Raw genomic sequence first — 15,646 nt, 5'->3', positions numbered from 1 at the left:
CCAAGCCCTTCAGTTATCTCCCTCAGAGATAACCCTTCACAGCAAAAGAAAAAAAAAAATCATTTTTTGTGTGGTTTGGCAATATTAGAAAGTGTCTATGACTTAGTGTCCTAATAAAATTAAAGGTTTAAAATCATTCTGGCTCAGCAAGGTATTTATAAAGAACTGAGGAATATACACTATTTGCCCACAAGAAATGGAGAAATGGTAGGTAGGGGTTTCTGTGCTTCCACTGACACCACTAAGGCCTAAACCCAATTCTTGGGTCTCAGTTCTCTGCAGCAGGTTATTAGGTATGCCTGTGTGCTTGAAGCAGTCATTTTGGTCATAGATATTCTAGAGTTGCTAATTAGCATTGGAGGTATAACATGACAGCACTTTTAATCATGTAGGGAAGGGAATAAAAGTAGAGATCAGTGAGAAATTGTGTATTTGATTTTTGTACTCAGAGAAATGCCTGATTTACGTTAGTGAATTGGGGAAAATAAATCTAGCACATGCTACTGAAGGGAGATAATTTTACCTGTACTTTAAAGTTTAATTAAGTAACATAGTAGGTAAGGACTCAATGACAAAGCCCAGTAGATTCACAAGTTATATAAAGCAACCCTTTTAAGTCTAAATAGGATTTGAGAGGATACATCCTCTATTGTCCAGTCAAGATTTAACAAGATCAGTGTCCCTGTGTCATTGTACATGTTCCTTAGAAAGATTATTTTTACATTGGTATGCTAGGTGGGAAACACCATCACCCAAACCAAAATGCATTCATATAAAAATATTTTCTTCCTTTTCCCACTGCCAAGAGCGTCTCCCACTAGGAAGAAGGCAATGTTTAAAATAAAAGGTGTTTCTAAAAATTAGATTAATTAATAAAGAAGGTAGGTATTGATGACTCCTGTGTTCATCTTGCAGTCCTCTGCAGAAAACACCATCTTCCCTGATCCTTTGGATTGGAATCTGATGGTTAACTGAAGAGGATGAGGTCTTGGAATTTAAGAAATAAGTTTATTAATTAGGATTTTGCTCCCAGCTACATAATATTAACTGGCCAACACAAGCGAACTATAATGTATAGGATATATAATCTTCTCTGATGTTGAAAACAAAACTAAGCTAGGAAAATCAGAATGAAGTTTGTATACTGAAAAAGCATTCAATACTGACAATCTAATTTTTAATTATTTGGAACATACTGAAAACATTGAGAAAATTGGCCTTTATGTGAGGATATTTCTGTATGTCTGAAATAAAACCTTTTTGCAGCAACCAACACTTTCATTACTTTAGCCAAGGTAATTAAGACAACCATGCTGAAAACCAGAGACTTTGCATCTGATGGTGGGCTAAGTTTATTTTAAATGACTTGTCATCTAGTGTTAGTGACAGCACTAATTGCACTTAATTACAGGACCCATTGTAAACCTCTCCAGATCAAATCTGACAAGCTGTTTTGTGACAAGAACCTTCAGTGTGATTAAGATGTCTGCAGACCCAACATTAAGCTTCTTAGGCTTATAAGCCAAAGCTTTGACATAGTCCAAAAGCCACAAATCCTTATCACTGTGTTCGCATCCTTTTTTCTGTACTGTCTTCAATAGTGGTGACAACAGTAAGCAAAGTCAGGTGAGTCCTTGTGTATATTTTTGAGGAGCCATTGTTCCAGATTGAGGAACATTGTTCCAGATTGTAACATGAAGTCTTAATCATAATTTCAAAAAAACCCACTAAAAACCCACTAAATTAATTCATTTTGAGTTGAGTATTTCTGATTGCAAGCAGGTTTGTGTGAGCACACCTGTTTCCATGTCATTTGGATGGTCACTTCTTTGTTCCTGAGCAATACTAATGTAGGAAAATCCAGGATAAGAAGAAATAATGCTTATTTTATGGAGTTGTTTTTCCACTTCAGAAGTTTTCCCTTAAAACCTGATGAGCCAGGTAACAGAACTGGGATTTAATTTGATCCGAAATGTTTCATGTTGTTAAAAACCTCTTTGAGATGGAATGACAAATAAACAAAAAACCAGCAGAATAACAAGACAGAAGTAGGAGCAGGATCCTCTGCTTTTTCCAAGTTTTTTCTTTTTGCCTGTGTTTTTGGTTTTCCTGAAGACTCCAGTATACTATAAACATTTCAGAAAAGGGAAGGAGATATTAAGATGTCCTAGATCGGATAAAAATAAATAAAAAAACCCCCAACACCTAATAACCGTTTTAAAATTTTAAGTTTTTTTACAGACTTAACAGCAGTAGTTGAGAGTTGAAATACATATCCTGCTTAGGAGTCTGAAAAAACTTTAAAAAAGGTAAGCATTCTCCTTCACCTTGTGTCTCAGGTTCAGTTCTATTTTGGGTTCCAGGGCATAGATAACTGAAGAAAACCCCTTTGTACAAAGGATTTCTGCCAGCCATGCTCACAAGTAAAGATCACAACCTTCTCCAAAGATTACAGAATCTTTTCAGTCAGAAAGCCAAATACATATGGCCACTTCTTTCCCTGTTCTAAACCTTATATCCCTTGCAAAGTTGTTAATGGATGTTTGCTTTATGTGCACTGTCTTCCCCTCTTTATAAATCTATTTAAAATTGGCTTAAAAATTGTCCTTTATTTAAAACTGTCCTTTTGAAAAAAAGAGCTCTCCCCAGTCTATTTTGAGAACTTCTCACCCGTGCCCTGCTCCAGCTGGGTGGCAGAACATTCCCCCCCCTTACCCCTCCTCTTGCCCTTTGGATGCTTAATTACTTCGAAACGCCTGACCTACCCCCTCACCCTCACGGGTAAATGGTTAAACCCAGTGTCACCCTACTCCCTCTCACTTTTATCTTTACCTTGAAAGTTCTGTCTCGCTTTATTTTATGCCTGTCTGAGGCCCTACAGCACCGCTCCCGGCCTGCCCTGCCCTCCCTACCCCTTCCCTCAGCGCCCCTTCCCCCCAGCAGTCACTGGACGGGGGCAGCGCTGCTGAGATGAGGGCCGGCTCCACTTTTTTTATCCCGACTCTGAGAAGACCGAACGAACTGCCACTATTGTTTGATATTTATCATTTATTGCTACCCTCCATCTGGGTTTGAGCCCGGGGCCATTTTCCTCCTCCCAGCCCCGTTCGAAGCCCCGCCAGCAGCCCACGCCTGCGCACTGCCCCTGCCCGCTGGAGGCGAGGGGCGGGACGCCCGCTGCCCACCGCGCCCCGGAGACCCGACTGGGGGAGACGAAAGGACTACGTGTCCCGACATGCCCCGCGCGGCCCTCTCCCCACAGCGGCAGGGAGCGGGGCACTCGCATAGCCCGCCGGGAGCTGTAGTTCTCGGGCGCTGGTTATTGTTTCTCCCTTTTCTCTGTCCGGGAACCCGACCGCCACCCCTGCCGGGTGAGTGCGCTGAGTGACAGCTCCACGCAGCCAGTGGCCGAAGTGCTGTGTGGCTGAGCCCGGCGCCCGTCTCCTCGGTGACCGGGGGAGCTGGTGCCTCAGTAGAGTAGCTGGAGCCCTGGGGGACAGAGGTGAGTGGGTCTGACTGGGGCAGCGCCCACCCCTGCCGCCCGGCTCTCTCCCCTCCCCCTCGCCGCCGAGCTGCTGGACCGGGATCCCGCTCGGGGTGTGGTGGGAGGAGGAGGGGGTTGAGGGGTGGGGGCATCAGATGGGTAGTGTGAGCGGGGGGCTGAGAGGGGGAGGGGAGCGCAGGGGGAGCGCAGCCCCGTGCCGCCCCCTTTGCGCGCCCCTTGGGCTGCCCCGGCGGGCAGAGCTCTGAGGGGAGGGGTCGGTCCGCGGTGGGGGCGGGAGTCGCGGGTACCCCATGCCTTCCCGTTCCCACCGCTGGGGTTTTTCGAACTCTCCCTGCGGGCTCAGGTGCCGCTCTCTCACCTCCCCGCGGCTCCACCCTACTGGGAAGCAGCTGCCCCGCGGGGCGGTTCATGGGTAACCCGCGGAGCGTTGCTGGAGGCGGGGAGCGGTGGCACCAGGGACCCCCGCCCACCCCGTGGCCTGCCCCAACCCACCGAGAGCAGCTCTTGGTACCCCTCTCGGGGGCACGGGGGTACCTGGGCTCTGGGCTGCTGCCGGGTCCCTTGTTCCGCCGAAGGAGCCGGCAGCGTCATTTGGAGAGCGGCTTTCCGCGGGGTTGTCCCGGCATCAGCCGTGCCCCTCCTGGCTCTTCCCTGCCTGGAAGGGCCGGGAGTGCGGATCCCCCCCACCCATCGTTCTCCCCGCCGCTTCTCCTCCTGAGCAGGTCTCTCTTGTCACTGCTTCGGGCTGATGTGCTGCTGCTTTTACTCCGTGTCCTGACAGTTCATGAACTTATTTGCAAGAAAAGAAAAGGGGCAAAAAAAGAAAGTGCCAGCAAAAGTTTTTCAGGTTCTTAAATGCAACAAATAAATTAATCTGAATTGTAAACACATGGCTGTTTATACAACAGCTTTAAAAACTTTGTGCTTAGTTGTATTTGTGTTATCAGACAAAACAGATGTCCTGTTTGTGTTCTTTACACTTTATACACTGGCCTCACTGTGAGGAGACTTTTTATTAACTATTTTTTAGCCTGCTGTTACTAATTAAAGTATTTATGATCATGCTAGGTACATCTAATTGTTTTCTGGCAAAGTACTTGCTGCTTATACAGAAAACATAATGGTATGTTTTGCCTATCATGAAATCTGATAAGATTTTTTTTTTTAAATTAAAATACTGTCCTGCCCAAGTTCTCAGCTGCTAGGTGTCTTCTACAGGTTGTGCTGTTATATTTCTTGTGTAACTTGTCTATAAACATGTACCACATTTGAATAGTGAGTTGAATTCAAATTTTATAACTTCATTTGAGCTTTGTAGTGGCATAATGTATAAAAATCAGTTCTGCCTTAACGAGTGGCACCCATGCTAGAGTCTTTGGTTGTACTTCAAGATGAGTCTAAGGGATGAAGGAACAAACTCTCTCCTTTTAAGCTTGCAGTTTGTGTGCTTGATATTCTCACAGTCTCATTGTTGAAAAACAAAATAAAACTGACCAGTACTCTGGTTTTTGTTTAAAAAACAAAAAAGTGAAAAAGCACAGTAACATGGATACTGCACTGTCGAGTATCCACTCATTTCTAGAGACTTTTCAAAATTAACTGGTGGTCAGTAGCATGGTCTGAGACTTCACTTGCTCCCTCACTGCCCCCCATAACTGTTAAGTTTTCAGTCTAACCTAGACTATAACAGGAGTGTGTCTTCTGTTTGCTCTTTTGTTGCTATGAGTTAACAAAAGCAGAAGCAGGAAACAAACCACCTCTTTCTCTTGAAAGTAAGCAAATAAGTATTATTTTCTCTGGAGCAGAGTGTTTGAAAAGAACATGAAAAGCATGGATAGCATGGGTATGTAAAAGCCTTGCATAAAGAAATACAGTGTTTGTGGGATAAAGTACAGTGCTACTGTAACTGGTGTTTTAGGTGTTTAATACCCAAAAATAAGTGATTGAAATGGTAGACCAGAATGTATACTGTCGGAAAAAGAAAATGTTTCTCTTTGTTTTACAGTTCTGTGACAGAGCTGAATGTACGTAGGCAAATTCTGTTATTTCACATACTTGAATAACAGTTAAATTGTATGTGTTAGTGTTTCTGTCTGAATGTAGTGTGAAATATTTTGTAATTATTTAACTGTGCTTTTTTGTGTCATATTACTCAGCTATAGGTACAAATTTTGATGATTGTTGCAAAATCATGGTATTAAATTAATTTCTTCAAATGATAGTAGTAATTCTGTATTTTCAGTGTTTTTAGTAAGTATATTGAAGTGTCACAAAACTGTATCATTTGCTTAGGATTTAGTTACTATATATTACAAATTTATAGGTCTGATTTCTCCAGTAAAACAGACATATCCTCCTGACTTACATTCACTTAATGTGTTTTTCAGACTTTTTTTAAAACAAAGCTTTATGTTAGTGCAACTAAGATTATGTCTTTGTTTCACTGGATATGCTACACATTTAGTGATTACAGGAAGAGGATAATCAGACATATGATTACTTTGAAACTGTGGATGTTTGCCATTTTTTTGCCATTTTTGTGCCCAGATCTTTTTGTGTTCAGTTTTCAAGTCTTCAGAGGAAATAAAAGTTAGGCAGATTTAGTTTTGAACTAGTCCTTTAACAGTTTATAGCTCAACCAGAGATTCCAACAGAGAATAGTTAGGAGAAACACTTTTTGTAATTTTTCCATTTGCCTGTCTTGCCATTGCTGCAGTAAAACTTATTTGAATACTGTGGGTTCTTACAGAAAAGCTACACTCATCCTTTTGTCTTGAAGTTTTCTGAATAAACTTAGTGAGCTTTAGTTATTTGTTATGGATGTAATTGCCACAAAAATGAACAATAATATTCAGCTACTGAGAGAGGGAAGAGATTTTTTTTTCCTAGTAATGGGACACAGGCTTTTTGTTTTGTTTTGTTTGTTTGGGTTTTTTTTTGGGTAAATATACATTAATAGTAAAAAACCCTCACTTTTAATGTTGAATTACTTCCTAACTTAAGACTCCTAAAATCACACACATAAATTAATAGCTGGAAGTCTTCACACCTCTGGAATGTTGTCATTAGAGAAAAAGTAATGCAATAGCAGGCTGCTGGCTTGTTCTTGTAGTGGTCAGGGGTTGGAATGATGTTCCTGTATCAGTGGTTATCATCTGGAATAATTACTTGATGGGCAAGGGGCATAGCTTAGGAAGCCAAATAGATATATTAATTTATGAGTAGAATTAAAAGGAATCCTCTTGTAGCAAATTGGAATCATGAGGTAAAACAGTGCTGAGGTTTGCTTCTTGCCCAAGCAGCCTAACTGCTGCTTCATTGTATGTTTTTTATAGTTGCATTTATACTATTTAGCCTGTGGGCCAGCTCAAAGTACTAATTATTTTCAGGTTAGTTCCCACTTGTTTAGAGTGAGTTTATTGCAATTTTATGTAGTTGTAGTCCTCCAGTTATTTCAGTCAGTCATCTTGCAGAGCTGTGTAAGAGTTCATATCCTGCAACAAGGAGTTAGTGTCAGAAGTTGAAGAAGTTGTCATTTCTATTCTGCATGTAAAATATGTTATAGCATTTTAGTCTGCTTAGTAGAGGAAAACTCTCTAAGAGTGGAATTTACCTGAGTTAAATTAGAATGAGACATTCAGACTTCAGTGTCAACACCAAAATATAATGAAATCTCCTATTTCTTGCTGTTCATATAGAGCAACTTTATCTTAATTGTAAAATCATGACTTGATTAGCACTGGCAGCATGTGGAGTTCCTTCTTTTTTCCTTGTTTTTTTGGAAGTTTTAAGCTAAACTAAACCACATGGATGCTGGAATGACTGAATACAATGCACTTTTTATAGTGTATGCTTTCTGACAAGTTATTTTTTATTAGATTAATTGGTGTGACAGAGTAAATCTGACTTTGGATTCCATTAGTGTAATACATGACTGAATGTCCATTTGTTGTTGCATGTATAACTGCAATGTGTGTTTGAAAGCTGAAGGTTGGGATACTTATTCTAAGCTGTCTCCACAGAGACACAGGCAACTTCAGGGGTATTTCTGTCACCTCTTTTACATGGATACCTTTGGTACCTGTTTCTGTCCATTGAGCATAAGGGGGGTGGGCTATTTTGCTCTAATTTGCATGTTGCTGGGAAAGATCAGATGAGTTTCCTCTATCCTTTTCATTGTGTTGCAGTGGTGCTGTAAGGCAGAAGTTTACTGAATAATTGGGAACATGGTGGAGCTGGGGAGGATGTAACATGCTGGAGTGTGAAAACACTGGCTGTACAACAGAAGACAGACTTGGTGCTTTGCTTTGCCATTGTTATTCTGCATTTTGCACAGCTGCTTTATTTGTGTTTGCTGCTGCTTTCTCATCAGTCAAATTCAGACTTATACCTGTTTTTTTTCAAATCGAGTGTTGTGTTTTTGGGAGAGTTTTCTAGCAATATATCTGAACAGTAAAGCTGGTAATAAAAATCTTGAAATGTGATAAAGAATTAAAATATTTTTTTTCTTTCTTTCTTTAGAGCTTCATCTGATGGAGTGATTTAAAACATGACATCTTAAATATCTTAAAACATGACAAAAAGCTGGACTAATTAAGAGTTTTCCTATTTTTAGGAAAAAACCTCACCAAAATGTATAGACCAGGGGAAACAGTCAAGCGTCGACTCAACATGCATGCTCCTCCTCGGATAAGAAGTGTGGAAGTTGCAAGAGGAAGAGCAGGTTATGGGTTTACCCTCTCTGGACAAGCTCCTTGTGTTCTTAGTTGTGTTATGAAAGGGAGCCCTGCAGATTATGTTGGACTTAAAGCAGGAGATCAGATATTTGCTGTTAATGAAATCAATGTGAAAAAAGCCTCTCATGAAGATGTAGTGAAACTTATAGGAAAATGTTCAGGAGTCCTGCACATGGTCATTGCTGAAGGTATTAGTCATATAGATTCATGTTCAAGTGATGAAGAAATTGGTTTTTATGATGGAAAGGGGTGGCTGAAACCTAAACCTGACTCTAAAGCTCTGGGTATAAACAGAGCAGAGAAAGTTGTTGAAGAAATGCAGTCTGGTGGCATTTTCAACATGATCTTTGAGAATCCTTCTCTTTGTGTAGGTAACTCAGATACTTCTGCACCAAAACAAAGATCATTTTCAGATTCTGCTGCTATTAAATTTGAAACTGGGAATGAAAGTGTAAGCAATCCAAACCTACTGTCAAAGGAAGAAATATCCAAAGCCCTGAACGATGATTCAGTTTTTAGAATTGGACTGGAGAGTGTGGAAGACTTTGGTTTAGATGCAAGCATTTTAAATGTTGCCATGATTGTAGGTTACCTGGGCTCAATTGAACTTCCTTCAACAACCTCAAATTTGGAAACTGAGAGTCTGCAGGCTATTCGTGGGTGCATGAGACGTCTACGGGCAGAACAAAAAATCCACTCACTGGTGATGATGAAGATAATGCATGACTGCATCCAGCTCTGCAGTGACAAATCTGGTGTAGTGGCAGAATATCCTGCAGAGAAACTGGCATTCAGTGCAGTTTGCCCTGATGACAGGAGGTTCTTTGGACTAGTTACAATGCAAACAAATGATGATGCAAGCTTGGCTCAGGAAGATGAGGGGGTTTTGAGGACGTCTTGTCATGTTTTTATGGTTGATCCTGATTTATTTCATCATAAAATTCACCTGGGCATAGCAAGACGTTTTGGACTGGAATGTACTGCAGATCCAGACACAAATGGCTGCCTTGAGTTTCCTACGTCCTCTCTACCTGTTCTTCAGTTTATTTCTGTCCTCTATAGGGATATGGGGGAATTGATTGAGGGAATGCGTGCAAGGGCTTTTCTTGATGGCGATGCAGATGCTCATCAGAATAATAGCACAAGCAGTAACAGTGATAGTGGCATTGGAAATTTTAACCAAGAAGAAAAAAATAATAGGGTTCTGGTGGTTGATTTAGGGAGCAATCCGAGTAAACACATTCCTAACAGCATATGGGAAAATCCAGTAGGAAGGGGACAAAATCAACCTACCTCCCATTGGAATGGCTTCTGTCACGAACAAGAGGGAAACATTCCTTTAGAAGTAATTCAGAATGAGAAGCCTCAAAATGTTAACAGACACTTAAGTCCTTCTGCTCGTATCGAAGTTCCACTGGTTTCCTCACGAAATTCTGTACCCCCATCAAAGAAAAACACTGCAGGTGTAGGCAACCAAAGGTGGCTGCCCGTGCATGTCCTACAAGAGTGGCAGCATGGGAATGCCAGTGACCAGGAGTCCTACACTGATTCTACAGATGGCTGGTCAAGTGTTAACTGTGGCACTCTTCCCCCACCCATGAGTAAGATTCCAGCTGACAGATACAGAGTTGATGGCAGCTTTGGTCAGCCACAGTTGAAATCTCGTAAAAGTGAATGGTCTAAGAAGATGTTTTGCATGCAGAACAAATTTGGCCCTCCCCACAGTATTAGGAAGTCTAAAGAAGATAAGGTAAGAGGATGCTGATACTGGTTACTAAAAAACCCTGACAGCCTAATGGTATTATTACACCGTGATGTTTTCATACTAAAACATCAACATATATAATTTGCACAGTTTCAGATGAATAAAATAATCCATGTCTTTCTCCTTTTCAGAGGCTTTGCATATTTCTGTTTAATTGAGTGCAGCTCTGGAATTGTACTTCTGCTGGAAGTGCTGTCTGTTAGAGCTTTCTTACATTTCTTTTTGTCTCTTCATTGTTTCCAAATGTTGCAGTGGCATTGCAATAAAAGGAGACAAGACATTCTAGCAACTTCAGTGCCTTCTGACCTCCAGCAGCAATAGAATGGGTACAGCCCGGATCTTAAGTCTGGTCCCTTTTTTACAGAGGGATGTCTTGCAAATATTATTATTTCAGTGATACCTATTTTAACAGAGGTGTGGTCTAATCATTAGTCAAAAACCTGTATTATACACATTTAACTTCAGCTGAATAAGACAATTTTATTATCCTAAAATTTCACTACAGCAAAGCTCTCAATACAAGTAGCATTAAAGCTACATTAAAGGATAATCTTTAGTGGTGATTTTAGTGTCCACTATGAGGTCACAAATCTAACATTCTGCCAGTAAGCTGTAATTTAAATTTTACTCCAAATTACTGCTCCATCCTCTTGTTTTGACTACTGTTCGGCTTCTACAAACCAAAGCAAGAGATTTTTTTTAAAAAATGTGGGAGTATCCCCCATAATTACAGACTGTTCCCTTTGTCACACACTTTTCACTCTTGAGGGAAGTAATCTCCTGGGATTCTCCTGGGAATCTCCTGATAACTGAGATTCCAGTAAAGTGGAGGTCACTGGTCTTCCCACTAACAGACTTAGTAGTAGCAGAGTTGTATCTGAAACATTTGCTGGCTCCAAGGAAAGACAAATTAGTCTTCAAGAAGCCCTGGCTTTCCATTAAGAAGTATTGCTTATATGATTGACTCAAGTTTTCATCTTGCTGTCCAAATTTGGTTTTAAAAAAATGTTTTTTGTTTTCTGTTTTTTTCACCGGATTTAAAATATCCAGCTGTTGCTGAGGTAGATGACAGGAGAGATTCATTACTTGTTTCACACTTATGAATAAAATCTTTGCATTGGCATAGCTTTTGGGGGGGATTAGAATGCAGAACTTAAGAACATTATGGTTTAATTGTTGAAAGAGATATTGCTTTTTTTGTATTGTGAAGCCAACAACTTTCATAAATGTTCTTTTGCACATTTTTTTGTGCTGAAAATAAAATAAATAAACGTATATATAAGTAGTAACACAACAGTGTATTTTTGAGATGACATGGATGCTACAGGCAGCAATGCTTTCCATACCTATATTAATGCGTTAAATTTCAGGTTATCTTAACTAAAAGGTGATTCACAAAGTGATTTTTAAAACTAGGATGATTTCCAAACAAAACCACAAAATCTGTAAGCACTGCTCACCCAAACTCTCTGCTAGCCTGGAAACTCCATGCTTCCTGATCTCTGTACTGATGGACTCTACTGATGGTGCCAGGTGCATTATTGTTAGTGCAGAGTTCTCTTTGGGAGCTGGACCAGCTGCATGAAATGCTGTTGGAATTCCTTCAGGATCTCTGCAACGAGTTTGCATCAGCCTGTCTTCAGTGTTTTCCATGATAGTAATATGGATTAGATTTTTTTTTCAAAAGATTTAAAAGTTTTTTAAAAAAAGTATTTTGAAATGTTTGAAAGATTTATTTTGTGGAAGTCAAGACTATACTATCGAAAATGTGATGGAACATTTTTTATGCTTCAAGATGAAAGATGTTATATATGTGGGTAAACAGTTAAAATGTTTCACCTCCCATATTGCTTAGATCAGTGAATACCAGAATATATGTTCCAACATTAAATAGCTCAATTAATCTTACCTTTTAAGTCTATTTACTAATAAAGTAGGCATGATGTTCTTCGATTAATAACAAATTTGTCTGCGAGACACATTTAAGACGTCCTCGTGTGGCTTTTGCATTTAGTCTTCTCATTAAGGCTGGAGAACATCTTGCATTTTAATTTTGTTTTTCAGTATTATTGAAGGCTATTGAAACGGATGAGAAAAGCTCGTGAAAGTCTTGAAATAATTTACAAGCACAAGTTGCCAGCACTTTGCATTATTCAGAGTAATTCATAAAGATGAAGTAGTACAATGTTCTCGTCTTAAATCATTAATGAAAACAGTCAGGGGATGTCATTATTGATGAATGTACCTCTGTATTTCTTTAGGTACTGCAGAAATAGGGAAGATCTATCTTTTTGCATGTTAGAGCACTAATTTGCTTTTATAAAAGAATGATATTCAGAATTTCAGACTCTTTTTGCTTTGTGTGAAGAGGGAAGACTCTCTATTCCCAAACATTATTCTGATGGGTTAGATGCAGTTATGTCCTCACCTTTTTAAGTGGTAAGGACTGATTTTACACAGCCTGCTCCGAGACATTCCAGTATAGAATAAAGTATAGAAAGTGGCCACCTGGGATTACATTCATATTTTTACAATTTAGCAGGTGAGTCTAGTGCTTCATTTGGCAGCTCAGTCCCTAATTGCTTTATAATTAAGGTGGGGCTTTTTGTCTTTACATTAATAAAGTGTCATGTATCTTATGAGTGCAAATGTGCAGAAGCCACTAGAGGGAGGAAAGGTTACCAGAGCCAGAGGGTTTTTTGATGTACTCTGCACATCCGTGTTTTTTCCTGTTCTCCTTGGAGCTTTGATTACACACTTAGGAAAGGACATGAGTTCCTGGATGCAAGTCTGATCTAGCAAAATTACTGTGCAGTGATGATCACAGTGTGTAATTCAGGAAAATATTCTGTGCTGTACAGTGCTGTTGGAGGATAAGAGAGGCATAAATACTTTCCTGATTTTACAGCTGCACTGATAAAACATTTGTGAATTGTACAGAACACAAGAACAGATGTGAGATGCATTAGTGAATGTATCTGTTTTAAATTGCACTTTCAGAACTGGACCTGGGAAGTGTTTCTTGTGGTTAGGAATAGGGATGGCATTTCAGGTATTACAAGGAAGTAAACACAATTTCTGAGCTTTGTGTTCCCTTTAGTGTTGTAGTACCTTTAATGATGATGTTTTCATCTCACAGATTAGAATTGAGGGTAATCTGTATTGCTTGGCAAAACTACTTTTAATTTATTAATATTCTTTAGACTCCTGCAACTAATTTTAAAGTTCAGTGTAAGTGTGAATAGTAAAAAAAAACAAAACAAAACTAAAACTGCCTAATTTGACTAAATGTATCTGGATAGCATGAGTTTTTATATTTTGCTTTAAAATGTTGTAAGGAATTTACCCCTAAATTACCAAATTCAAGCTTTCAAAATTGATGGGTTTTTTTAATTTTATTTTTTGTTTTAGTCTTTGGCTAAAGACTAAAGAGGAGAGGAGAATGAAATCAGGGAAACTGTGGTTTTATTCTACCTCTTGTGACTGAGACTTACTGGAAAGTATCTCTGTCCCCATGCACCTCTAAAATTATTTCTTGCACAGAACTTCACATTTCCTGTGGTTCCTGAAAGTTTCCTGTGAACAGACTTCAGAAACATCTTTTGAGGCTTTTTGGAGGGCTCTCTTTTTCTGTAGGCCTTAGACTGAAACAAGCAGTGAGAGGCTGGATGATGGTGAAATTCACTGAAAAGGCAAATCCTGGAAGGTCAAGTAGCTTTTGATCTCAGAATGACTTAAGGAAGATTTCTGGTGGTAAGAAGCTTCTGAATTGCTGGAACACTGATCTGGGGCAGGGGTTTGTGCTCTCATGAGGTCTGAGACTGGCAGGTGAAGAATCTGGTATGATTTCAGCAGGAGTGGGATAATCCCCGCTTTTCTGTTTTTTATGCCTTCTGCATGGTGCTGCCTTTGCCTTGGTTGTTGCATTGCTATTGCCACCTTCTTCAGCATCCCACTAAGTTTCAGTCATTTAGCCACTCACCCTTTTATATGATTTTCAGTTATGCAAAAGAAAAGCACCATAAACAATATGAAAACATCAGGAGATGTTAGGATTGGCAAGGGACTTGAGAAATTGCTGAACAGGGAAGCATTCCTTTAACTCTAGACTAAATTAATATAATATGCTTGATTTTGTTCAACCCTCACTCTGTATTCGGGCTAATGCCTGGCCAAAAATATGTCTACCCATTACTGTTTTAAATTAAGTTTTATTGGGAAAATACTCCATTTTCCACTGGAAAGCTTTATAACAGTCAGTTTAGAGGGCAGAATCCTAGGCATTGACCTCCTATATTTTTTTTTTTTTTTTAAATAAAGTCTACTTAATATTGTGGAGGCAAATGTAACATTTAAGATCATAAGAGGTTTTACAATCTGAGCTTAATAACTAGTATTTGGGTACTAGGTTTATTCCAAGAAAATATGGCATATCTGTTAAAAAGTAATTTGAAAACCGTCTTAAATTTTGGCTATTGATATTTAGAAATCCTTTTCTGGTTCACAATTGTAAGATTCCAGCTTGACCACATTATTGTTTGTGCTCACAATGAGTGTGAATTTGTAAATGGATCCTGTTTGTAAGTCTTGGAGGAAGAAAAAATTGATAATCTCATTGTCTGACACTTGTATTGCAAATACACTTATTTTAAAAACAAAAAAAGTTATCAGCAGCTTAATAACTGTCATGACAGGTTTTTTTAAGGTACTGAAAATACTGTAAAAATGTTGAATAGAGAAGAGGTAAGCAATACTGTTAGGTTCACTGATGTGTCTTTCCTTGCTAATATATTTTCTGGGTTACTATTACTGTTGCTGTTTTGATCAGAAGTTTAACTATAACTTCTTCGGAGTTGTCTTTGTTTCCCTAAGCAGCTGTTATTAAAAAAGATGTAGTGTTTTAGTTAAAAATGGCTTAGTTGTTTTTGTAAAAATTTGTAATTTGTTTCAGATCCGGGAATTGTAGTTTTTAATGTTGGTAACTGGATGATGGGCTAATTGAAAGGCACATATTTTAGATCCAAAGACAATGTTGGCAAAGCTGTTGGGTTCCCATCTTTTTTTTTTCCTTGTTGTATAATTACATGTTTTTTTCCCATTCCTCTACAATTGTATTTGCTCACTAGCTTAAATTCTTCCACCCCAGCTGTTCATAAAGCAGATTTAATGGCAGCTGGATTACTATTCTTATGCAGTACAATCCAGTGTTAACCTTTAAAATTATAGTCTCTGATCTGATTGAGATGTATGTATATACCATAAAGAGAACTCAACTGAAATCCCAAATACCAAACTAGATCTGAGAATGAGGTAATGTGAATTAATCTGCTTAAAGGCACTATTTGAAATAGGTCCTCTGATATATTATGCTATGAGAAACTGAAAAGCAATTAAATGTTTAGTAATTTTGTAACTATTGTAATCTGCAAAATTTTAAAAAATGGTCAGTTCTAGGATCTTTAAAAATGTATTAAAAAGATGAAATAATGCTGGGTGCTTTTATCTGAAAAAAATTATAGATGATATCTGGACTAGCTCTTCACTGGGGAAGAAATAGATGAATATGGAATAAAGATCTTTAATTAGCAAAAATTGCTAAAACTTGCCTGAAGTGTCTAAACAGAAACACGGAAAAATGAA

At 39.1% G+C, this 15,646-nt stretch overlaps 1 protein-coding gene across 1 annotated transcript in view; it reads left to right on the top strand.

Annotated features, from left to right (window-relative positions):
- Positions 1-3,434: 3,434 nt before the first annotated feature.
- Positions 3,435-15,646, top strand: part of RGS12 (regulator of G protein signaling 12) — an 80,430-nt gene continuing 68,218 nt past the window's right edge. Inside the window, exons 1-2 of the mRNA XM_030450769.1 lie at positions 3,435-3,502; positions 8,027-9,991. Coding sequence (XP_030306629.1) covers positions 8,138-9,991 — 1,854 coding nt within the window. The 5' untranslated portion in view covers positions 3,435-3,502; positions 8,027-8,137. The remainder of the gene's footprint in view (positions 3,503-8,026; positions 9,992-15,646) is intronic.

This window comes from Calypte anna, chromosome 4B, assembly GCF_003957555.1.
Source record: "Calypte anna isolate BGI_N300 chromosome 4B, bCalAnn1_v1.p, whole genome shotgun sequence".
Taxonomy (NCBI): Eukaryota; Metazoa; Chordata; class Aves; order Apodiformes; family Trochilidae; genus Calypte; species Calypte anna.
The sequence above is the reverse complement of the archived record's forward strand: the minus strand, read 5'-3'. Positions and strand labels throughout refer to the sequence as shown.